Source organism: Panthera leo, chromosome B3 (assembly GCF_018350215.1).
Source record: "Panthera leo isolate Ple1 chromosome B3, P.leo_Ple1_pat1.1, whole genome shotgun sequence".
Lineage (NCBI taxonomy): Eukaryota > Metazoa > Chordata > Mammalia > Carnivora > Felidae > Panthera > Panthera leo.
The window spans coordinates 4740740-4767768 of NC_056684.1; the positions used below are offsets into that span (position 1 = coordinate 4740740).

Below are 27029 nucleotides of genomic sequence, written 5' to 3' on the forward strand. Positions count from 1 at the left end.
CTCTGTGCTGTCAGTGTGGAGCCCAGTGCAGGGCTTGAGTTCACGAACTGAGAAATCATGACAGCCAAGATCAAGAGTTGGTCTCTTAAGCAACTGAGCCACACAGGCACCCTTGTTAATAGTTTTCTCAAACCGTGTCTGGTCTGGTTTGGTAATGCTGGTCTCAGAATGAATTGGAGAGTATTCCCTTTCCTGCGATTTTCTGGAAGAGTTGGCGTAGAATTGTTAATGATTTTTTCATTAAGTGCTTGGTAGAATTCACCAGTGCATGCCATTTAAGCCTGGAGTTTTTCTTTTTGGAATGTTTTTAAACCATAAATCCAATTTCTTTAATAGATATTGATCCATTCAAGTTATCTTTCTTCAGTGAGCATTGGTAACTGTCTTTCAAGGAATTGGAAATATATTAGCATAAAGGTTTTCATAATACTTATTATCCCTATAATGTTTGTATATAATACAAATGAATAGATATTACTCTAGTGATGTCATCCTTCCTGATACTAGTAATCCATATCCTCCCTCCCTCTCTCTCTCCCTCTCTCTCTTTCTCTCTCTCTTTTTCCTGATTAGTCTGGCTAATCGATCTTCTTGAGGAACCAACTTTTGATTTGATTGATTTTCCTTATTGTTTTCCTGTCTTCTGTTTCATTTCTTTCTCCTCTTATTTTTAGTATTTACTTTCTGTGAGTTACTTTGGGTTTCATTTGCTTTTCCTAGTGTTTTAAGGTAGAAGCTTAATTTAGGAAATTCACAAATATTTGGAAATTAAACAATTTCTAAATAACCCATGGGTCAAAGGAGAATCAGGAGAGAAGTTACGAAATATTTTGAACGTGTAAGCAAAAATACAACATATAATTTGAGACTTTTCTGTTTTATTTTTACTGCTATAAAATTCTTCTGTGTAGTATTTTAAATGCATCCCACAGATTTTGATGTATTTCCATTTTTATCCAGTTCAAAATACTTTCCATTTCTTTTTTGAGTTCTTCTTTTACCATGGGTTATTTAGAAGCCTGTTCTTTGATTTTGAAATATTGGAGGGAGTTTTCAGATACCTTTCTGTTACTGATTTCTATTTTCATAACATTGTGATTGGAGAATGCAATTGGCATAATTCAAATCCTTATCTATTTACTAAGACTTGTTCTGTGGTCCTGAATATGGTCTATCTTGGTAAACTTTCTATGTATACTTAAAAGGAATGTGTATCTGTTGTTGTTGGGCAGAATGTTCTGTAAATATTAAGTCAAAGTGGTTGGAAGTGCTGTTCAAATTTTCTCTAATCTTACTGATTTTCTACTTTCTTCCTGTATCAATTATTGATAGAAGGATTTAAAAATTAGTAACTTAACAGCTTTGGATTTGTCTGTGTCTCTTGTAGTTCTGTCAGTATTTGCTTCCTGTATTTTGAAGCTAAGTTATTAGTTGCATAAATGTTTAGGATTATGTCCTCATAGTGAACTCACTTGTTTATAATTATGAAATGACCCTCATATCCCTTATAATATTATTTGCTATAAAATCTGCTTTGTGTGATACTAACATAGCCACTCCATCCATCCATCCCTCCATCTGTCTTATCTTCAGTTTTCTTTTGAGTACGATTAGCATGATATGTTTTCCTGTCTTTTTACTTTTAACAACATTTGTATCTATATTTAGAGTACATTTTTTGTAGGCAACATATAATTGGGCGTTTTTTTTTTTTCTAATTCAATTGGTATAGTATATAGGTAGTTTACATTTTATGTGATTATTATGGTTGTGTTCAGGAATCTCCATCTTAATTTTTTTATTTCTCCCATTTGTTTATTATTTGTCATTCCTCTTTTTTCATCTTATTTTGGATTAGTTGTGTTTTTTAGGTTTTTTTGGATTTTTTTTAAGTTTCCATTTTATTCCTTTGTTAGCTTGTGAGGCATACCTTATTTGTTTGTTTGCTTTAAGGTTTATCATGTGTTTTTTTTTTTTTAAACTCATCTCAGTCTATCTTCAACTTATATTTTATGACTTCATGTATAGTATGAGAGCATTCCAATAATACATTTCCATTTCGCCTCCTCTGCCTTTGGGTTCTTGTTATATATTTTACTTCTGTATATTTTGCCAAAATACTTTATTGTTACTTTTGCTTTAAATAGTCTATTGTCTTTAAAAATTTTATTTGAAGGGGCACCTGGGTGGCTCAGTCGGTTAAGCATCCAACTCTTGATTTCAGCTCAGGTCATGATCTCACAGTTCGTGAGTTTGAGCCCTGTGTCCAGCTCTGCACTGACAGCTCAGAGCATGCTTGGGATTCTGTCTCTCTCTCTCTCTCTCTCTCTCTCTCTCTCTGACCCTTCCCCCACTTGTGCACACACTCTCTCAAAATAAATGAAGTTTAAAAATATTGAAATAAAAATTGTTTTAAAAAGAAAAGGCGTTTATGTATTTACTGACATCTGCTCTTATTCCTTTGTGTTGATCTAGATTTTATTTGGTACTTTTCCTGGAGGACTTTTTTTTTTCTTTTACTTTTTAATTTACATCCAAGTTAGTTAGCATATAGTGCAATAGTGATTTCAGGAGTAGAATCCAGTGATTCATTCCCTACATGTAACACCCAGTGCTCATCCCAACAAGTGTCCTCCTTAATGCCCCCTGCCCATTTAGCCCATCCCCCCTCCCAGGACCCCTCCAGCAACCCTCAGTTTGTTCTCTATATTTAAGAGTCTCTTGTGATTTGTCCCCCTCCCTATTTTTATATTGTTTTTGTGTCCCTTCCCTTATGTTCATCTGTTTCGTATCTTAACTTCCACAAATGAGTGAAGTCATATGATATTTGTCTTTTTCTGACTAATGTAGCTCAGCATAATACACTCTAGTTCCATCCATGTTGTTGCAAATGGCAAGATTTCATTCTTTTTGATCGCCCAGTAATACTCCCTTGTATATATATACACATCTTCTTTATCCATTCATTTGTCGGTGGACATTTGGGCTCTCTTTCCATACCTTGGCTATTGTTGATAGTGCTGATATAAACATTGGGGTGCATGTGCCCCTTCGAAACAGCGCATCTGTATCCTTTGGATAAATACCTAGCGGTGCATTTGCCGTGTCATAGGGTAGTTCTGTTTTTAATTTTTTGGGGGACTGGTATTTTTGTGTGGAGGACTTTTTTAAAAGATTTTTTGTGGTGTAGGTCTGCTCACGATGAAGAAGTATTTTTTAGGGGTGCTTGGGTGGTTCAGTCGGTTAAGTGCCCAACTCTTGGTTTTGGCTTAGTTCATGATCTCATGGCTTCGTGGGTTCGAGCCCCTCATTGGGCTCTGTGCTGGCAGTGTGGAGGTTGCTTGGGATTTTCTCTCTCTCTCTCTCTCTCTCTCTCTCTCTGCCCTTCCCCCACTCGTGCTGTCTCTCTCTCAAATAAATAAACTTGAAAAAATTTTAAAGAAGAAGTATTTTTTAATTTTTGTATGTTTGAAAGGCTTTATTTTGCCTTCCTTTTTGAAAGAAATTTCTCAGATAGAATTTTAGGTTGATAATTTTCCTTTTAGTACTTTTAAGATGTTGCTTCAGTGACTTCTGGCATGTGTTATTTTTTTTTTTTTTTTTAACGTTTATTTATTTTTGAGACAGAGAGAGACAGAGCATGAACAGGGAAGGGGCAGAGAGAGAGGGAGACACAGAATTCGAAACAGGCTCCAGGCTCTGAGCTGTCAACACAGAGCCCGACTCGGGGCTCGAACTCACGGACCGTGAGATCATGACCTGAGCCGAAGTCGGACACTTAACCGACCAAGCCACCCAGGTGCCCCGGCATGTGTTATTTTCAAAGAGAAGTCTGCTGTGATATTTGTTCCTCTTTACATAATGTCTTTTTTAAATCTGGCTGCTTTTACAGTTTTCTCTTTCTCATTGGTTTTAAGCAGTTTGATGATTATTTTAATTTTGTTGTAGTTTTCTTCAAGTTTCTTTTGCTTGGAGTTTGTTCTGGTTCTTGGATATACAAGTTTATAGATTTAATCAAATTTGGGAAAATTTTGGCCATTATTCAGGTTTTTTCCTGTCTTCCCCTTCCTCCTGACAAATCCCATTACTTGTATGCTAGATTGCTTGATGTTATTCCTCTTCTGCAATTTTTCTAGAAGAGTTGTCATTGAATCGTTATGATTTTTCATTAAATGCTTGGTAAAATTCACCAGTGAATGCCGTTTGAAACTGGAGTTTTTCCTTGTTGGAAGGCTTTAAACTATAAATTCAATTTCTTTAACAGACATCGATCTGTTCACATTATCTGTTTCATGTTCAGTGAGTTTTGGTAGCTTATGTCTTTCAGTGATGAGAAGATATTGTATATCGGTATAAAGGTATGTTTGTAAAGATATGTTTTCTGTGTCAGATTTTTTATCTTTTTTTTTAAGTTGTATTTATTTAAGTAATCTCTACATCCAACATGGGGCTCAAACTCATGACCCCAAGATCAAGAGTCGCTTGCTCTTCTGACTGAGCCAGCCAAGTGTCCCATGTGTCAGATTTTTAAAAGATATAATGGGTTTGTCTTAAATGAAACTTACCTTACTGTTATTAATATTATGCCTGTTTAGACTATTCCAGATCTTTTGTTATCATCATTTAAGGTCATCACTGGGACTGTCAGTGACTTTACTGGACCATAATAACAGCATCTATTCTGAACACGTTCAATTTTTCCGGCACCATCTGTATGACTTCTAGCTGCTGTCAGGATATTTGCCTCTAATACCCCAGCTTCTAAGCACTTCCTCTTTCGTGAGTTAGACAGCAGGAGAATTGTGGTTATGGACTGATGAGTCTCTTAGTTTGAGGTCTTAAGAGGAATTGAAGACTTAGGCCAACTGTCATTTTGTAGCCCTGAGACACATTTTGCTTCCATGGTCGCTTCTGTCTTTGCTGGAGATTGCTAGAAGTGTGACTTCTACGAAAATACCCTATGTGTTGAACTTTCAAATCTCTTTTGGAAGAATAAGAAATACACTGTGTCTTTGATAACTATAACAGATAAACGCACACACTAAACGCACTGTCTATCTTCTAGATAGATTATGGCTGTTAAAAAATTTACCAGCTTTTATTTTGCTGAATTTTCTTGAACTCTTGTTATGTATTACTTACAGTGTATTTTATTTGTTTGTTTATTTAAGTTCATTTCTTTTTGAGAGAGTGCTCATGTGCGTGCCCGCAAGTACACCGTTTACCGACTGAGCCACCCAGGCGCCTCCAAGTGTCTTTTTGTTAATGAAAATCTTTCCATTGTCATCTTTCCATTTTCAGAAGGGCACCAGTGTAGCATTGTCAGAACAGGTGTGGGGGATCTAATAAAGTATTCTTTAAAAGAAACATGAAAGACAAAAATTACAATTTCCTTTGTCCCTGCAAGGTCACTGTTCCACCCATAACCACCCTTCCCTTTTTCCTCAGACTTGTAATACTGCCTTTCACCATAGAGTCATTGTTGGGAAATTTATCTAATCACCAAAGTCACCCCCATCGTTCTTATTAAGGAGGAAAAGGTTAAAAGTCCCCCACTGTGTATAACTGGTATGTCCCTTAAAAGGCTCCTATACAGCTAAGTAAGTGGCTGAAACCTAGGCAGAAGCACACTATCTGAGCAAAAATTTGAAAACTGTCATGTTCTTCTCCCTTTCTTTTCTCGCCTCTTTTTCCTACCAACAGCCTTACTCAAAAGAGTAAAATAAAAGAGCCTCCCTAGCTCCTGCTTGGGATTTGCTGTCTCTCCCTCTCTTTTTCTGCCCTTACGTGTGTGCACTCACGCGCTCTCTCTCAAAATAAGTAAACATTAAAAAAAAAAAAACTCATTAAAAAAGATACTTGAACTGATAGACGTGGCTATTTTTAGATTTTATTTGTTTCAGTGTGAATTGTTTAAGTTTTGCCACAGAAATATTAACATGCTTGATTTGGGGATATTGCCATAGACCCTGCTAGGGGTGTTATATAAATGTATGGTTCTCGCAAGGATTACCTTTTCAAAATTTGGCCGATTTTGAAATATGACACCTTTCTGACTTCTGAATAAGGGATAATGGAACCATATTTTACATTTGGTAGTTTGTGTGGAATCTCACAGAAATTCGGGATTGGGGCGTAGAATCTATTGTTCTAAGCAGTACTGTAGGTGATTTTTTTAGTATCAAAAATTTGGAAAATACAGCCTTTAGCTGGATTCCTGACTGTTTACCCACTGGTCGACGATAATCACTTCTTAGAAACTAGTTTTCCTACTTCTAGCCTCTCCTCCATTTTCTCAATTCTGTTTTCTGAATCAAAGGACCATTTTTTTTGGTCTTCTCAGAAGCTACCCTCTCAAAGAGGTAGAGTTTAGGAGACCTGAGTTGTAGTAGTTACTACTCTGCCTGCCAACAGCTGTACAGCCATGAGCACATCACATAACCTCTCCGTGCCTCAGTTTCCCTACCTGTAAATGGGAGTGTCAAACTGTATGCTCGTATTATGCCAGTACTCAAAGGATAGCAAATATTTGTGTCTGTTAGAAAATGTTCATATTTTCTTCTTTGAGGATGATGTTAATTGTATCCATAGAGCACATCATATTTCATAGGGGTGCCAGAATTTAAGTCATATTTGAGTTTCCCCAATTGATCCCAAAATGCCTTTTCAGAATCGTCTCTACGTCTAATGTGGGGCTCAAAGTCACGACCCCAAGATCAAGGGTCACATGCTATACCGACTAAGCCAGCCAGGCACCCCCCAAAATGTCTTGAATAGTTGGGATTTTTTCCTACGAGCATTTTTTTGTTTTGAACAAAGATCCAGTCAGAATGCATTGAATGCATTTGGTTGTGTCTCCTTAGTCCTTTTTATTTTTTTTTTTCAACGTTTTTTTTTTTTTTTTTTTTTTTTTTTTTTTTTTTATTTATTTTTGGGACAGAGAGAGACAGAGCATGAACGGGGGAGGGGCAGAGAGAGAGGGAGACACAGAATCAGAAACAGGCTCCAGGCTCCGAGCCATCAGCCCAGAGCCTGATGCGGGGCTCGAACTCACGGACCGCGAGATCGTGACCTGGCTGAAGTCGGACGCTTAACCGACTGCGCCACCCAGGCGCCCCTCCTTAGTCCTTTTTAATCTAGAACAGTCTCCCACCTTTATTTTCATGATGTTGAGTTTTGAAGACTAGACCCGTTGTCTTGCAGCATGTCCACGCGCACATATATTTTTTTAAGTAACGAAAATGAGTCGATCATCCTCTCTGCTTTTACCCATTATCCGGTCTCAGTCTGACAGTTAGCTCACATTATTTCCCTCACACAAAATGCCTTTTTGGTGTTGTATCTGCTTCTTCAAGTCCTAGAATTTGACGATTTGTCAAGTAGTGGAAATTCAGCAGGACGGAAAAGGCTGGCCTTCGAGTCCTCTGTGTGACTGACGAGCTGTATGACTTTGGCGAAGTCATTTCCTCCCTCTGAGACTAGGTTTCCTCAACCATAAAATGAGGAGTGCGGTCACAGGCCATCAAATAGCCCACGGTTATCAAGAGATAAGTGTTGTGGGGAAGTACGTCCTGAAGGAGTTCAGGAGCACTGGTATGTTACTATCGGCTGGTGTGTATCATGGATGAAATTGGACTTGAGGGGAACTGTCCTGTAGCCTAAATGAAATAACGTCTGTTGAAAGTTCTGAACATAAGTTTCCTGTAAGGGTAGCGTGTTTAGCAAACGAAAAGGAGACAGGTTGTTGGGTGGTAGGAGGGCTGTTCCGGGATGCTGATGTATAATCGTGACCGTATTTTAAAGAATGTTTCAGAACTTCGGCTGCCCTGATGGTACTGCTTGAAATGTTTTAAATTGACACTACTCTCGGTCGCTTTCTTGAGCGGGGATAATTATGGATCTGATTTTCCTCTCTTTTGTTTTTACAGCTGTATTATCAAGTCCTAAATTTTGGAATGATAGTTTCCTCGGCACTAATGATCTGGAAGGGGTTAATGGTCATAACTGGAAGTGAAAGTCCGATCGTAGTGGTGCTCAGGTAACAACTTCTTTTCACGGCATAGGGTTGCACGGCATTACTTGAGAGAAAAATGGACTAACTGAATAACCGTTGTATTATTGTTCTAGAAACTACATTTTCCCAGAAGAGGGCCTGAAAGAAAGTTAGTTCCTATTTTTCAACTGTGAGAAATGCACAGCCTTGTTAGGCACTTACCATTCAGACCCCAGAGGGCTCATGACTTTTCTATGAAACAATTACTCTGTTGTGAGTTTTCTTTTGGGCACATCTCTTAAGAAAGTGTTTCAATGTACTGTGTTTTCCTGAAATTCTTCTGTCTTGGTACGCTCCTCATTTGGATAAGTCAAGACTGATACTTAGTTGTTAGTTTACTAGATTATGTATCCTCTCCACGAACTAAGAGTTTTTCTGCGGCACTCAGTGTCAGTACAGAAGCATCACTGATTATTTCCGTGTTTCCTGCTGACCTTTAAATATCACTTCTAAATAGACTTCAGGAATTTTGAAGATACCAGTGCTGTCTCTTAAAGTGACAGATAGTACTGATTTTTTTTCCACCGTTCCTCCTTCTCTACCCTCGTATTCATACTCTAGTGCTTAAAAAAAAAAAAAAAAAAAACTAATTTAGTAACTAACTCCTTCTGGGACAATTACCACTTGGTTGTTGAATTGAATCATTATAGTTCTGTCTTATTTGGGGTTTAATTATGTAAGCTGTTTTCAAGTCTTTTCTGGAGATAATGGTGTGTTAATATAAAATAAATCACGAATGTTGTGTAAATTCTAGGTACTAGTACATTACTGTTAACAAGATCAATTTGATTCCTTCATTGTCGTATTAGGATTTATGAATTTCAGGGGCGCCTGGGTGGCTCAGTCAGTTAAGTGTCCGACTTTGGCTCAGGTCACGGTCTTGTGGTCCGTGAGTTTGAGCCCCACATCGGGCTCTGTGCTGACAGCTCAGAACCTGGAGCCTGCTTCAGATTCTGTGCCTCCCTCTCTCCCTGCACTTCCCCCACTTGCTCTCTCTCTCTGTCTCTCTCTCTCCCAAAAATAAACACTAAAGAAAAATTTAAAAGAAAGAAAAGGATGTACACATTTCAGCAACAAGTGGTTCCAGCACCAGGGCACTGGGTCTCCAGTGTCTCACTCTCACCTTACTTGCTCTTACGCATACCTTTGTTCTGTGTTTCTTAACAGTCACACGGAACTGTAATTTTAGAGATCCAAAGGCACGGATTTTATTAGCTGGGAAAGCATTTAATGTCCTAGTCTGGGAGTATAGAGACTTCGCCCCAAGTTCCCAGACGGTTTTAGACTCAGTGGAGAGCTTCAGTTTCAAACACTGACAGGAGAAACCACACTAATTGGCGCTGTGGGGAAAAGGTGTAGAGAGAGAGCCCGGGGAGGCTTCTTTTCGAGAGTCTTCCGGGATTCTTTCATATTGAGTTCCCTTCAGTGGAGCTGCTTCAGGACAGTCTCACGACCCTTAAAATGGAGATGTTGGAGTGAACAGGGGATTCAACTAAGGCCCTGCTCGACACAGTGGTGGTCCTGCAGCTAGAAAATTTGTAATATCATTTGGGGCTTAAAAGTGGCATTGGGATAAGTTATTTTGCAGCAAGAGGTTTATTTATATACTAAGCTTTTCCGATTAGCGGTGTGAAATAAGGAAAGGAAATTAAAAGAGACCAGGTCCTATTGGAAGAGAATTTGATCAAGGCTGGAAGGAGCAGTCATTAGAGAAAGGTCATGTATGTGATTGGGTGGCCAAGTAAAAGCAGGTGGCCCAGGTTTCATGTAACTTCGAGGAATATAATTTTTACGTGGAACCAAATATGCCTCAGAGGACTCAGGCTAACCGAGAACCCGCCTTTAAGACTTTTGTGAAGTCATTGGGGATAAAGACAAATAACTTTTCTTTGTTAATAATTTTTTATTTATTTTTTAAATTCCAATATAATTAACACGCAGTGTTATGTTAGTTTCAGGTGAAGACAAATACTTTCATTAACTGAGTTTCAGGGAACTTTCAAAACTTTTTTTCCCCTTTTATAGAGCTGAAGTCAGTTTAAAAATATTTCAGTGGTTTATATATAACTTTTTATAAAGTTTATGATTGATGTATTAAATTTTTTTTAATGTTTATTTCTGAGACAGAGAGAGACAGAGCAGAAGTGGGGCAGGGGCAGAGAGAGGGGGTGACACAGAATCCGAAGCAGGCTCCAGGCTCTGAGTTGTCAGCACAGAGCCCGACGCGGGGCTCGAACCCACGAGCTGTGAGATCATGACCTGAGCCGAAGTCTAGATTTCTAGATTTTTCTCTCTGAAATCTAGACTCTTGTTTTCACCCTACCCTGGACATCTCCATCTGAATGTTGACCGGGCACTTGAAACTCCATGTAATAAAAGTAAAATTCATCTCCTTTCCCACCCACCTGTTCTTCTTCCCCGTTTCTGTGACCGTCACTGCCATCTGCTCCATTGCCATTGTTGAAAACCCCGGAGTCATCCTTGCTCACCCCTTTCTGTCATATCCGATTGGCCATCAAATTTGTTGTTTTCCCTCTCTCTTCTACTCTTTTAATTGTCTCCCCTGCTGTTGTTCTATTTCAGGCCCTCAGCATTTCCTGCCTGGGCTGTTGTAGTGACCTTTAAAAATATGCTTTTATAATCAGAGAAAGTTAATATATTTTCATTGTATGAAACATGGAAAACACAAAGAATCTAGATGAAGTGAAGTCACCCGTAGTTTGGGATATAATGAATATTACCATTTTAGTCTCTTTTTTCATGTATATTACTTCCTACATAATTGAAGTAATTCTGTATATGCATCCTTTTCTTTATTTGTCCCCTTGTGATTCTCCCGTGTCCATATTTTTAATAACACTTTTAATGGTTGCCAAGTAATAGTTTGGACAACTGGTCTCCCAGTCTACCTTCTGGTCTTTTCTAGTTTACTCATTATTTCAGTAAATATTTGAATGTCCTGGGGCGCCTGGATCTCTCAGTTGGTTAGGCATCCGACTTCGGCTCAGGTTATGATCTCACCATTCGTAGGTTCAAGCCCTGCATCAGGCTCTGTGTTGACAGCTCAGAGCCTGCAGCCTGCTTCCGATTCTGTGTCTCCCTTTCTCTAACCCTCCCCCACTCACATTCTCTTTGTCTCTCTCTCAAAAATAAACATTAAAAAATTAATATTTAAATATCCTTTACTCTGTAGCTTCTGAAGTGATGTTTCTTTTTTTTTTTTTTAATGTTTATTTATTTTTGAGACAGAGAGAGACAGAGCATGAGCAGGGAAGGGGCAGAGAGAGAGGGAGACACAGAATGTGAAGCAGGCTCCAGGCGCCGAGCTGTCAGCACAGAGCCCGACGCGGGGCTCGAACTCACGAACTGTGAGATCATGACCTGAGCTGAAGTCAGATGCTTAACCGACTGAGCCACCCAGGTGCCCCAGAAGTGACGTTTCTTAAATGCAGTATGATTATAATACTCCCTAAAATTCTAGAGTGGTTCAGAGGCAGTTTAGCACAGTGAGAGTAGATTCTGTTGGACTCCCTGTTCAGATCTCCTCTGTATAATTTTTTTGGTTGATAACTTTGTACCTTTCTTAGCCTCAATCTCCTTATCTATAAAGTTGGGGTAATAATAATATCTAAATCAGGGGCGCCTGGGTGGCTCCATCGGTTGAGCATCCAGCTTTGGCTCAGGTCATGATCTCACAGTTCGTGGGTTCAAGACCACATTGGGCTCTGTGCTGACAGCTCAGAGCCTGGAGCCTGCTTCAGATTCTGTGTCTCCCTCTCTCTTTGCCCCTCCCCCACTCATTCTCTCTCTCTCTCTCTCTCTCTCTCTCTCTCTCTCTCAAAAAAAATGTGTTAAAAAATTAATAAAAAATAATATCTACATCATAGAGTTGTTCTGAAGATTATTTAAAAGAAACAGAATAGCACTTTGTATACAGTAAATGCTCAATAAAAATGAACTATTAAACCATAGCAACTCAGCTTTATTCTGTTTTATTTATATAATTTTCAAGCCAGGTTTTATTTGAACAAAGGATGTCACTGATTTTAAAAAGCAATCAGTAAAACCTTGAAAACTACATGTCTAGAATACTTTCTCTAACGTTTTCACCAAACACCTGTCCTGTCTTCTGCCTGAACATCTGAAAAAGGGAACACTCATTGTCCCCTGAGGAACCTTAACAAAAGTGTTGAGAATAAACATGTCCTGGAAAATCCACGTACGTAGCGGTTCCCAGATTTTACTATACGTTGGAATCACCTGGGGTCTTTACAGAATACTGCTGCCTGCCTCCCATTCCCAAGGATTCTGCTTTATATTGGCCAGAGATATGACCTAGCATGTGGAATTTTTTTAAAAGTTCCCCAGGTGATTCTAATATGCAGCAAAGTTTGGGAACCACTGCTATATTCTCTTATGAGGTCCCAGAATCTCCATAAAGACATGTTTGGACTTTGTCATTATTCTTATACTAGATTTTAATCCTTATCTATTTTTCTCTTACTAAATCTATTGTTATGGGGCACTGGAGTTCGAGTTTCAGAAAATAATACTGATGGGCTATTTCTTCATAGCAAGAAAAGGTTCATTAATTAGTACAAATATCATAGGACCTTTGAAGAACTTGGTACAGGGTGGACCAGAGGAGAGGTGAGAAGACACTCTAGAAGTTTGTCTTCACTAATCACCATGGCATTGAATCCTTTACTCGTTTCTGAAATTCTTAGACAAAAATCCCTGCTCTTGTTCTTGGTTTTCTTTCTTGTGTCTCTTTTTAAAATAAGTAAGTGGAAAACAGAAGCATTATCTTTGTAGCTGACTGTTCTTTGACTTGATGGGCTGTTTTTCCTTCTAAATGGGTCGAAACCGTAAGGTCATCTTGGTCTATATCTTTATAAATGGCAGAAGATGACCCAGTTCTCATTTGAATATATTTTGAATAATGTTTAGCGTTTTCAGATGAGGTGGGAATAAGGGCAGTGTTTATAAAGTTCATTCTTTTATATTCCATTTGTCACTTGAAATTTTAAAAGGTTAAGGAATTAGTAACATTGCCCTTTTCAAGATTTAAGCTCCTTTGAATAGCAATGCTTGAAATGGATCTAGTTAGTAAAGGCTAAAAACTAAAGAAAGCTTTGTATAACTCATTAGTCCGTGGAAACCATATTTTGAGAGTATACATTGATGTTGATATATTTGTTAAGGTATCGAGTATATTCCAAGGGTGGTACTTTTGATTGTTTTGTTGAGTATCTAATTTTGAAAGTAATTTTAATCTCACATTTTCTTTTTACTAACTTCTTTCCCTCATAGTGGCAGCATGGAACCTGCATTTCATAGAGGAGATCTTCTCTTTTTAACAAACCGAGTTGAAGATCCCATCCGAGTGGGAGAAATTGTTGTTTTTAGGATAGAAGGAAGAGAGATTCCTATAGTTCATCGAGTCTTGAAGATTCATGAAAAGTATGTGCAAACTATATTTTCTCTGTTTTAAAATGTTTTCATGTTTTAGTGTTTTGAGTATTTAATTTTGATGGCCTGAAGATTAAGAAGTGTGGGGAGCACCTAGGTACTTCTTCCAGTCCATTTTTATGAACACCTGAAGGTTTGGTAGACATTTGGAAAACTAAGTAGTTATTTATTAATTCATTTATCTCTCTGAAGTTTTTTCTGGAAGTTTTTCTTGGTTGCCTTTTACTTCACAATCAGATCCATAGCCCTGTATATCATCCCCCAGAGCACATGACATAACAGATGGTCCCAAATAGAATTTTCTTTTTTTTTTTTTTAATGTTTATTTTCGAGAGAGAGAGAGAGCACGCAAGCACAGGAGGGGCAGAGAGAGAGGACGACACAGAATCCAAAGCAGGCTCCAGACTCAGCTGTCAACACAGAGCCCGACGCGGGACTTGTACTCACAAACCGCGAGATCATGACCTGAGCCAAAGTCGGATGCTTAACCCACTGAGCCACCCAGGCACCCCCCCAAAATAGAATTTTCTAATGTAATTGATGAAGTAGCCCTCCTTAATCTTTTGAAAAAAAATCTTTAAGGCAATCTAATAGATATGTCAAACAAGAATAAATTTATCAACTTTTTCAAATTCCAAAGAAACTTTCTGAAATATAATTACTCTTTTAAACATAGACCCTTCTTGCATTTCAGAATTAGAATGGGGCGGGGCGGGGGGCACCTGGGTGGCTCATTCGGTTAAGCATTGACTTGAGCTCAGGTCATGATCTCACAGTTCGTGAGTTCAAGCCCCGCATCTGTGCTGACAGCTCCGAGCCTGGAGCCCGCTTCAGATTTTGTGTCTTCCTCTCTGTCTGACCCTCCCCCACCCTCACTCTGTCTCTCTCTCTCTCTCAAAAATAAACAAACATTAAATTTTTAAAAAAATTTTTTTAAAGATTTAGAATTAGAAAGGACGTATGTAAAGCCTTTAGAATCACCTGGAGGTAGAGGTGGGGCATAACAATGAGCAAAAAACTTTACCTCTCTTGGTGGGCTTCTTTATCTGTAATATTAAGAGGTTTTGGAAGATGAATTACAAGATCTGTGAGTTCTGAGCCTGTGCTTCCCTGTCCAGCTCTGTATTCCTCACCCCCTCCCTTCTAAATCTATGGTACTTCTAGCTTAGGAATCATTCAGGAGGGAAGGAAAGAAAAAAATGAAGGAAAAAGTAGGTGTCCTGGAGGACAGAGGACAAGTAGAACGGTGAGCAGGTGATTTAGGCTCTTGGGAATGAGGGGGAGCCCTAAATAAATATTATGTTATTCTTACCCCACCCTCTAGGATAATTTTTTTCTCCCCTTAAAGAAGAAGGACCTGTCAACTGTTGCTTTTCGACAATCCCCTAAACATTCTAGTTTAAGAGAATTCCTTCTTCACTGATGAAACAAAGATCTGACTGCTCTTTTTTTTCAAACTTCAGTCTATATTTTGAAAGATTATAATTTTAAAACAGCATTCTGCTATTGACTAGAAAGGAATGACTGAATTTTTTTAGAAATTTAGTTTGGGGGCACCTGGGTGGCTCAGTCACTTAAGCGTCCGACTTCGGCTCAGGTCGTGATCTCACTGCTCATGGGTTCAAGCCCGTGTCAGGTTCACGCTGATAGTGCAGAACCTGCTTGGGATTCTGTCTCTCTCTCTCTCTACTCCTCCCCCTCTTGCGTTTTCTCTCTCTCAAAATAAATTTTAAAAATTAAAAAAATAACTTTAGTGTGGAATTATGAAGGTTTATTCCGTACAGGTAGTGTTTTCCAGAGTCTCAGAGTTAATTTGCAGCGTTTGTTCTTAGCTTTGCCTTTTGTAAGCAAAGCAAAACCAACTGAACTTAGCAGAGAAAATCAAATTAAACTCAGGCCCTGCTTTGGGTGGAACAAAAGTTGTCCATTTTCATATGCAGTCCCTCAAAATTCATTTTTTTATTTTAAACAGTTCATCTTGTTTTAGGACAGGTTCATGACAGATATTACATCAATTACAGTCCTTAAAATTTAAAAATAATTTTAACAGAATGCTGAATATTTTAAGGTTGGTGATTCATTTTGGATTCTGGAGATGCCTCCAAGTTGAAGTCCTGTTTAGATAACAGATCCAGCTAATATTCTGAAGCTTCCAATTTCCTTTTTTCTTTTGGGGAGACTAAAATACTGATTGTGATAATCATATAAATTTTTTTCTTAAATTTTTTTTTTTTTTTTTTTTTTTGAGAGAGAGACAGAGCAGGAGTGACAGAGGGGCAGAGAGAGAGAGGGAGACCAGAATCCAAGGCAGGCCGTAGGCTCTGAGCTGATGGCACAGAGCCCAACGTGGGGCTCAAACTCCCGAACTGGCAGATCATGACCTGAGCCACAGTTGGATGCTCAGCCGATTGAGCCACCTGGGCACCCTGATAATCATTTGATTTAATAGCGTTAATACTGTTATTAAATGTGGGACCAAATGACAACCAGAATGGATTGTTTGTGGTAAATGTGCCCTGAACCTTTTCAGCCTGATTTTTGTACTGTTACTCATTTCTTTCATCCCAACATTATTTTAAGAAATAAAATCCTGGGGCGCCTGGGTGTGGTTCAGTCGGTTAAGCGTCCGACTTCAGCTCAGGTCACGATCTCGCAGTCCGTGAGTTCGAGCCCCGCGTCGGGCTCTGGGCTGATGGCTCAGAGCCTGGAGCCTGCTTCCGATTCTGTGTCTCCCTCTCTCTCTGCCCCTCCCCATTCATGCTCTCTCTCTGTCTCAAAAATAAATAAAAACGTAAAAAAAAAAAAAAAAGAAATAAAATCCTGAGCTTTGAGAACGATAGAGGTGGGAATTGTTCAGCCGACCTCTTTCTTTTATCTCATTCCTCCTTCTCCACCTGCTCCTTGTGTGCTGTGCCTTTGTAAATTTGTAAATATCATATAAAGCTCTTTTTTTTCATATATTGACTCTCCGTCTTGTGAACACTCTTATTACATGTATACACACGATCCTGTATACATTTAGGAAAGACAGCAAACAAAATCACCTGTAACCCTAGCACCCGGAGAAAATGTTAAATTTGGAGTCATCTTCTCTTTGTGTTATAAACACACATTTTCTCCCCCGTACAACACTGGGATCTACTCTACTATCTTTTGTAACGTGATGATCTCATGAACATATGGTGGAATATACTGGTGTTACCCCGTATGCAAAGAATCCCTAAACTAAAAGACCAGCTGGCCAAGTACCGCTTAATATGTTGATATTGGGTCCATGAATTTGAATCTGTTCTTTGTGCCCTGCGTAGTCATTCCCTAGCCCTTCCTGTTCTTGGGATGACACTAACCGCGTGCGCTGAGGTGTGTGACCGGGCAGTGGGAAAGCACACATAATCCAGTGCACCGCTGAGCTCAGGCAGAAGCTCTTGTAAAAAATGTTAAGAAACTTCCAGTATTTATAATAGAAGGTCGTTTGGAAAATAGTGTATTGCGAAAAGGTGGTCGGTGGTGGTCTTTAAAGACTCCTCCACCTCCCGCGTTGACTGTGATTACTGTGTTTTAATTAAGTAAAACGAGGGGAGTTCTCACGCCTCACTCCTGCACGAGAGCTAGGAGATACGCTTGCTGAGGCAAACGGTGCCACAGCTCTTCTTTGACTACTCCTCTCTCCCCCTACTCTTCTCTTGTTTTCCATTTTCTTCCAGGTTAAATGAGTCACAAAAGAGCTAGCTCGTAATGATGGTTGTGTTTCCATGTAAAGAGGTGACATTGCTTTTAATTATCATCAGTCGATTTAATTCTCTTGAACAGTTCCTCATGTTAGCCTGTTAGTCGCTCTGAATGCTTATGTTTTTCTCACATATAAATTCCCACCCTGTCTTATTTCTTAGCGTACTCTCATGCGCATTTATCGAGTGCAGCCTATTACAGAAGGTATAATTTGATGATGTTGAATACCGTGTGGTCAGGTGTTCGGAAGGAGAAATTTTTGCAGTTGGGACGACGGGCTTTGCTTTTTCTGTGCAGAGAGATTGTTTTGCACCCCTTTGGCTTCTGGGGTCTTTTTCTTATCTAGAAAGTGATTCAGTCCCCCGCCCCAGCATCACGGTATTATGCTGGTTGAATTCAGCCGCACACACACCGAGCTCCTCGGAGAGACAGCATGCTAACTATTCGGTCCCTGTGCTAGTGAGGGACAAGCCTACGCGACTGTGTCTCCGGTCAGTGTTTGGGCCCGTGAGCCGTGAGGTGCTGGAGTGAGTCTTGACGGCCAGTGGGTCAGGAGCCGGCCGCCACCACTCCCATCAGGTCGAAGGGGATCCCTGCTTTTCAGGGATATGATATGGCTTTATAGTCTCTTACATTTAACCTGCTTACATTTTCAGCAGTCCCTGCGGACGACACCTTGGACCCGGGAGCTCGGGTCTGTTTGTGTGTTTTGTTGGTAAGTTGGGTCTTTCAGAAGAGCCCGGATCTGCTGTGGCATCCCTTTCCTTTCCTGGGGAGCTTTCCCGTTCCGCCGTTCTCCTTTCCTCGAACTTGACTTTACTCCTCTGCCTCTGTGGGCTTGCTGCTGTTTTCGTGGTTGAGTGGACTCTTCCTTTGTGCGCTCCCGACTTTGACTCTTGCGACGGCCCCTCTCGGCACCTGCCTTCTTTCACTCTCCAGACTGTTTCAGACATTCTTTCGCTCACCGACTTGTCAGCTACACATTATTTTTTTTCTCTGTATATATTTGCATTTTTTCTAACCAGAATCTCATTTTTAGCATGTCTGTTTGCACTTAACTAGTTTTGGTGTTTTGTAGCACCTTCCAATTTAGTTTCATCTGCACATTTAGTGTCTAGTAAGCTAGTTTTTGGCTTAGCATCTAAGTGGCTATCAGTCAATAGGAGGCTGAGGCTAATTTTCTTCTTTCTAATACAGTAGTTAACCCAAACTCACTTGAATTAATTTTAAGATAGTCTTTATCAAACTGTGAAATGTACTTTGCTTTCAATTAAATTTTAAAATTATTGGCAACCTCCTGTTCTTTAGCAGAATTAAACTAATAATTCCCTGATCAAGTAAAATGCTTTTCCTATAAACCCTGACATGTAAAAGCAATGTATGTTTGTTGGAGAAAGAAATAGAAGAAAAAGGTAAGCTAAAGAAAGCCATAGATGGCCACTGCTTTTACCTTGGGTATATCACTTCAGATCTCTTTTATATCGTTTTTTTTTTCTTTTGTTTTATTTTTTAAATGTGGAGCATTTCTGGGGCGCCTGGCTGGCTCAGTCAGTGAATCCAAGGGTCGTGAATCCAAGCCCCACGTTGAGTGTGGAGCCTACTTAAAACTAAAATTAAAATTAATTAATTAATTATGGAGACTGTCTAATGTGCACAGAAGTATACAACACTGTATAATGAACTCCCATGTACCTGTCAGCCAGTCCCAGTAATTACTAATCTGTGGTCAGTTCGGCCCCACCTACACTACCTCTTCCTGTGTCCTGCCTGTGTGACTTAAATCAGATCCTAATGTCATGTCGTGTCATATGTACATATTTTAGCAAGTGTCTATAAAGCATAAGCAATGAGCTTTTAAAAAACGTAACTACAGTCAGCATGGTTATACCCCAAGAAGGAACAACTGTATGTTTGCATCCTTATGTGTCCAGTCTTTGTTCAGATTCCCAATTGTGTCATAACTTTTTTTTTTTTAGCAGTTTGTTTGACTTTTTGATTCAAATAAGGTCCTTGGTTGCAGTTGGCTTATATGATATGGCTTTATAGTCTCTTACATTTAACCTGTAAATTCTTTCTCCTGCTTCCTTTGTCCCTCACAGCTTGTTGAAGAAAGTCGGTTATTCTGTAGTTTCCCCTACTGGTTACTGCCGATTATGTCCCGTGAGGTAGTTTAATGTGTTCCTTTGCTCTTTGTGTTTACAGAAAATTGGTGGCTTGTGTTTATTTTAATATTTTTATGAGACTATACTGTCGATGCTATTACGTAATCTTTTCTTCATGTAATAAAATTTGTATGGTCTTCCAGTGTCATTAACTGTCCTCCTATAACGTCGTTCTCAATGCTTGCTTATTTCAACTCCTGAATGTTAGACTTTAACCTGTTTCCAGTTTTTCCCTCTCATAAACACAGCTGTGAACATCCTTTTAGCTACATAGGTAATTATTTTGATATTAGGCATGATGGTCAAATACCACAGCTCCATTGGAGTTTTAGTTAACAAAAGCAGATTTGGTGCTTGCAAATGGCATGAAGGTATTTGGTAATTTGGGTCTCCCGTACTCTTTTAAGGCAAAATGGACATATCAAGTTTTTGACCAAAGGAGATAATAATGCGGTTGATGACCGAGGCCTCTATAAACAAGGACAACACTGGCTGGAGAAGAAGGATGTCGTGGGGAGAGCAAGGGGGTGAGTACAGGGGGAGGCGTTTATTGAGATACCCGTGTCACATGAGACGCGGCCCTCTTTCCAGTCGTCTGATCGCACACAATTGAGTATAATGTTTTGACGCTGGTTCTACCAAATCACCCTGTGTCCTTTGAAAAAGTATTCTTAGAATACATCTAAAACTTGAGGTACGTTGCTCCAGAGGGGAGGAAATGGGGTCCAGTGAAAGAATATTAGTGAGGAGATGATGATTGGGGTGACAGTTTTAAAAATTCATCTTTTATTTAATTTGTTCAAGAAACATTACTGGACAGCTTCCATGTACTCTGATGTCTACACTGTCTAGTCTCTGGGGGTCCAGAGCAGTGTTCATCCTGCTTCATGAAACGTATTTCTTGAGTAGTTTCTTAAGTCAGCAACTTAAAGTATCCATCTAGATTAATTTTGTCATGTTTATTTCGTGCTGTTTTATTTCCAGTCTTAAAACCATTGAGGTCAACTGAAATTAAAAAGTTATATGAAGCCTGTTTATTTCAGATTTTATCAGGAGAACAGATCAGTGGAGGACAGGAATTGTAAGTTGTTGATGTGAGGACATACGGAATTGTTACTACCCTCATGTTATTAATAGTATTAACGAGAACTCACATTTACCAGGGCTTACTGTGTGCCAGAGACTCATTCTAAAATCTTTACAAGTATTACCTCATTTTAACCTCAGAACAACCCTAATATTTCCATTCTACAGATGAGGAAACACAGACAAGTTAGGCTGCTTATCCAAGGCCACGCTGACGATGGGAGGCGTCTGGCCGACTCTGGAACCCACCCTCTGGACCATCCCACCAAAAGTCCGGGCGTAATGCTTCTGAAGTGGATAGCTGCCGGTTCTCACTATTTAGATGCCCCGTGGGGCTCTGACCCCTGTCAGAACGTGCCCTCCTTATGTAGACACTGGGTTCACAGTGATTCCGCTGGAGATCAGCCACCACACTGAGGAGTTCCCTTCCCACAGAGAGTGCAGCGTGAGAGAGCCGCCTCAGCTGTAGCATGAGAGGCGTCGGTTTGGGGCCAGAGAGATTGGAGCAGCACAAGCACTGGTGTGTTTTGTCTCTCGTAAAGCTGTTTGTGTGCGTGCCTCCAGTTCGAGGGAACTCCTTTTCCTATGTTGGAGCTAAGTATGCCTTTTTTTAGAAAAGATTTTATTTACTTTTAAGTAATCTCTACACCCGGGGCGCCTGGGTGGCTCCGTCGGTGAAGCAGCTGACTTCGGCTCGGGTCACGATCTCACGGTTCGTGGGTTCGAGCCCCGCGTCGGGCTCTGTGCTGACGGCTCGGAGCCTGGAGCCCGCTTCGGATTCTGTGTCTCCCTCTCTCTTTCTCTGCCCCTCCCTCACTCACACACACACACACTCTCTCTCTCTCTCTCTCTCTCTCTCTCTCAAAAAATAAACATTTTAAAAAATGCTTGAATTAATCTCTACACCAACATAGGGCTTGAACTCACAACTCTGAGATCAAGAATCGCCTGCTTCACCGACTGAACCAATCAGGTACCCCTAAACATGCTTAAAGTATGTCTTTCTGAAGAATTTTTTAAAAATCTTTATCTATATACAGTGTTATTTCTAAAATCCCAACATTGAGGGGCACCTGGCTAGCTCAGAGATTACTTAAAAGAGATTAAAGAGATTACTTAAAAAGTAAAATCTTTTTTTAATTTTACTTATTTATTTAAGTAGGCTCTGTGCTCAGCATGAGCCCAACACAAGGCTTGAACTCGTGACACTGAAATCCAGAGCCAGACGCTCAACTGACTGAGCCACCCAGGCACCCCCCAAAAAATACAATCTTTAAAAAAATAAAATAAAATCCCAACATTGAAAATACAGACCTTTTTGTAGCTTTTAATTAAGAAAAGGAATAGCCTGGCAATTTCTGAACTAAATAACTTTCCATCAAGTATAAACATCTGGGAGACAGCAGGCGCACAGACCCTTAGCTGTACAGATTTACTTGGCGTTGATTATACTGACACTTACCTTGACACAGTGGGCAGAGCACCACCTTTTGTGGAAGTTTGTTTATAAAACACTAAACTGATCATTCAAAGTCAGACTGTACCCAAACCTTGAGGATAACTTTTTTTCAGGTCAGTCAGTGACTGGTACAAATGTCTTTGTGCAATAAAAAAAAAAAAAAAAAAAAAAAAATTTTCAAATAGTTGCCCACTAAAAATTTGTACGCTGAGGCCTAAGGCCCTAAATAAAAAGGTAAACCCCTTTTATTGAGATAGAATTCACATATATTAGAAAATAAAGTTCACCCCGTAGAAGTGCGCAGTTCGGTGGGTTTTATTATATCCACAAAGTTACACAGCCGTCACCACTGTCTAATCTCAGAGCACGGCCACACTCCCAAAAGAAAACTCCATACTCCTCGGCAGCCAGTCCCCTGTCCCCTTTCCCCGCAGCCCCTGGCAACCGCTAATCTACTTTGTGTCTCAATGCATCGCCTGTTCTGAATGTTTTATATAAACCGAATCTTACAATATGTGGTCTTCGTTTATGTCTGGCTTCTTTCACCTAGCAGAATGTTTTCAAGCCTTATTCATGTTATAACATGTAATAAAGACAACCCGTAGAAAGTGAAACTAATACTGAACCAACCAAGTATCTAGTAGGAGTGATTTCTGTCTAAATTCAGGATGTTGAAAAACACAAGAGGACCTTAGCCATAAGAGTAGAGAAAGACAAAAGACAGGCAGAAGCTGAGCAGTGGGATGTAGTGACAATGAAGAGAGACATAAACAGAAAGGAGCAGAGTGATTTAGCGCTCTGTTCACTAAAGTCAGTTTTAAGGACGAGGCTTTTCAAGTGTACTTTTTCCTTAACTCGAAACGTCATTCTGGGGTAGAGACAATGACCCTTTTAAAGTCAGCTCCCAGATAGAGGCCTCCCTTTTGACAGCTGACAAAATCATTTTCTCCCGAGTGTGAGCAGCCGGTCTGTCCCTCCCCAGCACCTCTGCTCCCAAGAACCCCAGGGGCATGTGTTATCCGTCCCCTGCCTCCTGGTTGTTAACCTGGCACCAGCACCTCTTGGAGGTGGCTTTCTGGGTGGCACTTGTCTCACTTCTTTTAAACCTTCTTCTGCTTATTATCAACTCCGCTTTAGCAGAGTTTCTCCGAGCAGAGTAGGGAAACGTGCGCCTGATGTGAATTTAAGACGACCGATAATGGTAGCCTTGTGCACTTGATTTGCACCTTTGGTGCCTCTGTCCGTGGAGGGAACCAGTGAGACAGAGAATTAAATCTCTTGTTTGACTTCGGGCTGCCTGACATGTTATTTGCTTCCATTGCTCCTAAAGTCCAAGTTGCTGCCGTTTCACTTGTGTCGGGGCAAGGAAAAAACCACCCTTAGGGGGGCAAGACACTTCCACGGGTAACCCATAAGCAGGCTGTATGATCACTGGGAGCCGAAGGCTCTTGGAGCATGGATAATGCGTGGAGGGAACAGCAAAAGTCTTGTCTGTGAGAATGGCTGCGGATTAATCATCAGACCAGAATAAGCAGCCTGGCCCTGGTTTAGTGGAAATCACAGGTGTTTTTATCGCATTTAGTCTGCATTTGACTGTGAGGCATCTGTCTTTACATCCTTTTTTTTTTTGTAAGCTTATTTATTTATTCTGAGAGATACAGAGACAGTGTGCGTGGAGGAGGGGCAGAGAGAGAGGGAGAGCGAGAATCCCAACCAGGTTTCGTGCTGCCAGCATAGAGCCCAACATGGGGCCCAAGCTCAGGAAAACATGAGATCGTGGCCTGAGCCGAAACCAAGTCAGATGCTTAACCGACTGAGCCACTAGGCACCCCTGTCTTCACATTCTTAAATTAGATGATTCACCCCACAGAAAGCTATTGCTTCTATGAAGATGCTATAAATGAGACAATAACAGTTAAAACATTAAAAAGAAAAAATACGGGGGCGCCTGGGTGGCGCAGTCGGTTAAGCGTCCGACTTCAGCCAGGTCACGATCTCACAGTCCGTGAGTTCGAGCCCCGCGTCAGGCTCTGGGCTGATGGCTCAGAGCCTGGAGCCTGTTTCCGATTCTGTGTCTCCCTCTCTCTCTGTCCCTCCCCCGTTCATGCTCTGTCTCTCTCTGTCCCAAAAATAAATAAACGTTGAAAAAAATTAAAAAAAAAAAAAGAAAAAAAAAAAAAAAATACGTATTAAAACTATAGAAAACCTGAATCTACCCTCCTGGAACTTAGCTCTGCCACCCTGGAGGGACTGTGAATGTTCAGCTCTTAGAGGTCCCAGGGGTTGAAACTAAAGCCTGGGCCCTAGGAGGGGTATTATTTGCCTCCACATGCCAGGTCCAGGCACCTCACTAGCTAGAACTGAGTCTCTGCTACCCGAGAGTGCAGAAGCACTATCTGGGCCCCACCCTCCATAGATGCTCTGACTCCACAAATCTGGGGAAGATCCGCCACGTTTTAACAGGCTATCCACGCGATTCTGACAAAGGAGGCCTAGGTTTTAGGAAACACCAACTTATGGAGTGAGAGTTTGGGAATGGAGAGAGAGAGGGATGGGTCTGGTAATGCTGCCAGGACGGGGTGAGGACCGGAGACAGGAAGTAAGAGGAGTTCTTCAAAGGAAGTGAAGTGCACCAAAGACAAAACTTCTGCTTTTCAAGCTTGCCTTAAGGCTTCGATAGGGAGGGGTGATGTCAGAGGTCGTTGCCCATTGTGCACCTTTGGCATGGCGCACAGCCCTGAATAGTAGAAGCATCTGGGCTGTTTTAAAGTACGCAAAGTTCAGTCTCCACCTCAGTCCAGCCTCCCTTCTCTAGGACAGGCTCTGGGTCAGTATCATGGAGCCCACCCTGAAGTAAAAGTGGAGGCGGTAAAACAGGAGGAGAAAGAAGAAAGTTGTTCATTTGCTAAGTGCCATCTCCTTCCACGTTGACGGCCCCTGCTGACCTTTTCTTTCCCCCCTGAATTCTTAGGAAGTTGAGTATTTTGCATCGAGGGGAGAAGTGGAGTCCTGGAGCAAATGAGGTCTCCAAGGGAAAGGGGAAAAAAGAGGCCTGGACATGCAAACATTCAGTCAGGCAGTTATTTGCTAGATGCCTACGACCGGTGCAAGGTGTTATGTTTGGCCTTGAGGATACACTGGGGAGCAAGACTGGCATCGTTTTTGCGCTTACAGAGCTTAGAGTCTCGTAGGAGAGACAGACGCTACACAGCTAGTTGTGCAGCTAGTTTCATAATAAAAAAAAACTGGGGGGCTCAGTCTGTTAAGCGTTCGACTCTTGATGTCAGCTCAGATCACAATCACGTGGTTCATGGGTTCGAGCCCCATGTTGGGCTCAGCGCTGACAGTGCAGAGCCTGCTTGAGATTCTCTCTCACTCTGCCCGCCCCCCAAATAAATAAATAAACTTTAAAAATATTGTGGTAAAGACTTCAAAGGGGTTTCAGGGAAAGTTTGTGGTCCTCAAAGTCCGCTTCTGCAGACATGTGAAGGAAGATGGTTGGTGAGACTGGTCTGCTGCATATGGTGATTTGAACTGTTCTGGAAAAAGGTTCAGGATTAAGAGAGCCAGAGTACAGGTGGCGAACAAATGAGAGGGTGCTGAAATCTTCAGTACTGTAATGGAGCTCTTTCGCTCTCTTTTTGGACATTTAATATGAAGTACCTTATAACAATCTGGCTGTGTTTGCCTTGTCTCCCCAGAGATATTGACCACTCCCTGAAGGTTATGACCACAAACCCAGCCCCTAGCACTGAGTCCGCATGTGGCCTGAGAGCCACCATGTAGAGGCCTGAGACCTTAGATCTGGTTCTGGTTCTTGGCCACAGAAGCCATGGACCTCAGGCACGAGCATCTGTTTCCTCATCTATAAAATGGTGATATTCCTAACTTCCCTGTCACATGAGTTGTTGAAAGGATCTTCTAGGACAGTCTGTGCGAATGGACTTTGTGAACTGAAAAATTAGTTTTCTGTGGAAGATAATTGAGAATATTTGGTTAATGAGAATGGCTGCTTGGGGAGTTCTGTGATGATCAGTTTTTTGTTTGTTTGTTTAGATTTGTTCCTTATATTGGGATTGTGACGATCCTCATGAATGACTACCCTAAATTTAAGGTAAGAGCCTACACTGTTTGTTTCATTAAAAATGGGATTTTTGGGGGCTCCTGGGTGGCTCAGTTGGTTGAGCGTCTGACTCCTGATTTCGGCTCAGCTCATGATCCCAGAGTAGTGGGATCGAGCCCCGCGTTGGGCTCTGTGCTGAGCATAGAGCCTACTTGAGATTTTCTCTGTCTCTGTCCCTCTGCCCCTCTCCCCAGTCACACTCTCTCTCTTTTTCGCTCTCTAATAAAAAAAAAAAAAAAAATATATATATATATATATGATCTTTTGCTTAATTTTGGAAAACTGTTAAATGGATTACCAGCTAGTTGGATCATTTAGTAATTTATCACGGCCACAAAGACCCGCTTATTCATGAACTCCGAGGACCTGTAAACTTTTAAAAGCTTCCCTGACTTGTGATGTTCTGTGTTTATTTTCCAGTATGCGGTACTCTTTTTGCTGGGTTTATTTGTGCTGGTCCATCGTGAGTAAGAAGTCTGCCTTGCTGTTCCCGGAAGATGCCGTACTTTTCGTTACTGAATGTTCGGAGTAGATACTGATCTGTGATTGGTGGAGTGGAGAATGCTCATGTCGGCGCTTCTTGGTAGCAATGGTTTGCATTAGCTTCTGTTTCCACGCCAGGGTATGTGTGGGCGGGTGCACGGGCACCATGGCGCGCTCTCGAGGGGACTCTCAATCACAGGATTTCATATGTTGTCATTGTCACACTTTCACATTTTTGTACATCAGTGAATTTTTTATATTAAAAGGTTGAGCCAAAGCCCCCAGTGTTTGTATTTGGAAGCCAAGCTTCACTTCTAAAGTGCCTACAGAGTTCTGTAAATTCACGCAGCTCTGCACGAGTCTGAACCCGTCATTCCTCCCTATGAGGTGGGAATGGCGTAGACTGAGGTGGTCGTAAGTCTTAACTTTTCAAATTTTAAATAAAAGACTTTGCATATCGAA

The 27029-nt window shown here is 40.8% G+C and overlaps 1 protein-coding gene across 4 annotated transcripts in view; it reads left to right on the top strand.

Moving 5' to 3' along the window:
* SEC11A (SEC11 homolog A, signal peptidase complex subunit) overlaps positions 1–27029 on the top strand; it is a 40995-nt gene extending 13966 nt beyond the window's left edge. Inside the window, exons 2-7 of one of the 4 annotated variants that reach the window (XM_042940917.1) lie at positions 7929–8038; positions 13367–13516; positions 19824–19943; positions 20460–20497; positions 26018–26075; positions 26505–27029. In XM_042940917.1, the coding sequence (XP_042796851.1) occupies positions 7929–8038; positions 13367–13516; positions 19824–19943; positions 20460–20497; positions 26018–26043 (444 nt within the window). In that variant the 3' untranslated portion in view covers positions 26044–26075; positions 26505–27029. Of the gene's footprint in view, positions 1–7928; positions 8039–13366; positions 13517–19823; positions 19944–20400; positions 20498–20670; positions 21123–26017; positions 26076–26504 lie in introns of those variants that run through there. The other 3 variants (XM_042940916.1, XM_042940919.1, XM_042940918.1) reach the window with 3 other exon arrangements.